At 66.1% G+C, this 1,860-nt stretch overlaps 1 protein-coding gene across 1 annotated transcript in view; it reads left to right on the plus strand.

The window, feature by feature from the left end:
* Positions 1-1,225: 1,225 nt before the first annotated feature.
* The window catches only part of LOC112966229 (chromodomain-helicase-DNA-binding protein 3-like), a gene marked incomplete at both ends in the record, with an annotated part of 3,821 nt that continues 3,186 nt past the window's right edge, over positions 1,226-1,860 (plus strand). Inside the window, one exon of the mRNA XM_026066111.1 lies at positions 1,226-1,426. Within this exon, the coding sequence (XP_025921896.1) occupies positions 1,226-1,426 (201 nt within the window). The remainder of the gene's footprint in view (positions 1,427-1,860) is intronic.

Consider the following 1,860-nt stretch of genomic DNA (forward strand, 5'->3'; position numbering starts at 1 on the left):
CTGTCCCCATGGCCACCTTGGGGCATCAGTGTGTCCCTACGGCCACCTCAGGGCATCACCACGTCCCYRTGGCCATCTTGGGGTGTCACTGTGTCCCCAYGGCCGCCTTGGTGCATCCCCACGTCCCCATGGCCATCTTGGGGTGTCACTGTGTCCCCATGGCCACCTCAGGGCGTCCCCACAGCCACCTTGGGGCATCACTACTTCCCTGTGACCACCTTGGGGTGTCACTGTGTCCTCATGGCCGTCTCGGGGCATCCCCACAGCCACCTCAGGGTGTCCCCACACCCCTGTGGCCGCCTTGGGGTGTCACTGTGTCCGTACGGCCACCCGGGGCATTACCGTATCCGTACAGCCGTCTCGGGGCATTCCCACAGCCACCTCGGGGCGTCACCGTGTCCCCGCTGTCAGCTCAGGGCATCTCAGTGACCCAATGGCCACCTCAGGGCGTTGCTGTGTCCCCCCACGGCCACCTCGAGGCATTACCGTGTCCTTACGGCCACCTCGGGGCGTCCTCGTGTCCCCACAGGTACCTTGGGGTGTCGCTGTGTCCCCATGGCCGTCTCAGGGCATCACCGTGTCCGTACGGCCACCTCGGGGTATCTCCGCATCCCCGTGGCCACCTCGGGGTGTCACTGCGTCCCCATGGCCACCTTAAGGTGTCCCCATGGCCGCTTTAGGGTGTTGCAGTGACCCAACAGCCACCTCAAGGTGTCCCCATGACCGCTTTAGGGTGTTGCGGTGACCCAACAGCCACCTCGGGGTGTCCCCACGTCCCCATGGTCATCTTGGGGCATCATCGCGTCCCCACGGCCACCTTGGGGTATCTCCATGGCCACCTCAGGGTGTTGCCATGTCCCCATAGCCACCTCGGGACATCGTCATGTCCCCATGGCCACCTTGGGGTGTCCGTACGGCCACCTTGAGGTGTCACCGTTTCCCAGGGCCACCTCAGGGCATCACTGCGTCCCCACAGCCACCTTGGGGTGTCCCTATGGCCACCTCAGGGCATCCCTGCGTCCCTACGGCCACCTTGGTGGCGTCACCGTGTCCCAACGGCCACCTCGGAGTGCTCCTATGTCCCCACGGCCACCTCGGGGTCGTCCCCACGTCCCCCCGTGTGACGCGCTGTCCCCCGGGGCCACCGCGAGGGCCCGCTCCCCGTCAGCGCCCCGTGTGCCCGGGTGACACGCTGTCCCCCCCCGTGTGACGCGCTGTCCCCCAGGGCCACACCAAGGGCCCGTTCCTCGTCAGCGCCCCGCTCTCCACCATCATTAACTGGGAGCGCGAGTTCCAGATGTGGGCGCCCGCCTTCTACGTCGTCACCTACACGGGGGACAAGGACAGCCGCTCCATCATCCGCGAGAACGAGTTCTCCTTCGAGGACAACGCCATGAAGGGCGGCAAGAAGGCCTTCAAGATGAAGGTGAGCCCGGACGCCTGGGTCCGCACGGGGCTCCGGGGTCTCGGCCCGGACGCCTGGGTCCACACGGGTCTCCGGGATCTCAGCCCGGACACCTGGGTCCACACAGGAGACCAGGGTCTCAACCTGGACACCTGGGTCCCATCATGTTCTTTGGGGTCAACGGTCCGAGCTTGGACATTGGAGTCCTCTCACTTGTTTGGGTTCTTGACCCGGACGCCTGGGTCCTTTCAGGGGTCCAGGTTCTCGACCCGGACGCCTGGGTCCCCTTGGAGGTCTGGGGTCTTGACCCGGCCACCTGGGTCCCCTTGGGGGTCTGGGATCTGAGCCCGGACGCTTGGGTTCCCTCACGCTCCTCAGGGATCTGGGGTCCAAATCTGGACAGTGGGGTCCCCTTGGGGGTCCGGGATCTCCACCCGGACACCTGGGTCCCCTCA

The sequence above is a fragment of the Apteryx rowi genome, unplaced genomic scaffold, assembly GCF_003343035.1.
Source record: "Apteryx rowi isolate R43461 unplaced genomic scaffold, aptRow1 scaffold_2395, whole genome shotgun sequence".
NCBI classification, from domain to species: Eukaryota; Metazoa; Chordata; class Aves; order Apterygiformes; family Apterygidae; genus Apteryx; species Apteryx rowi.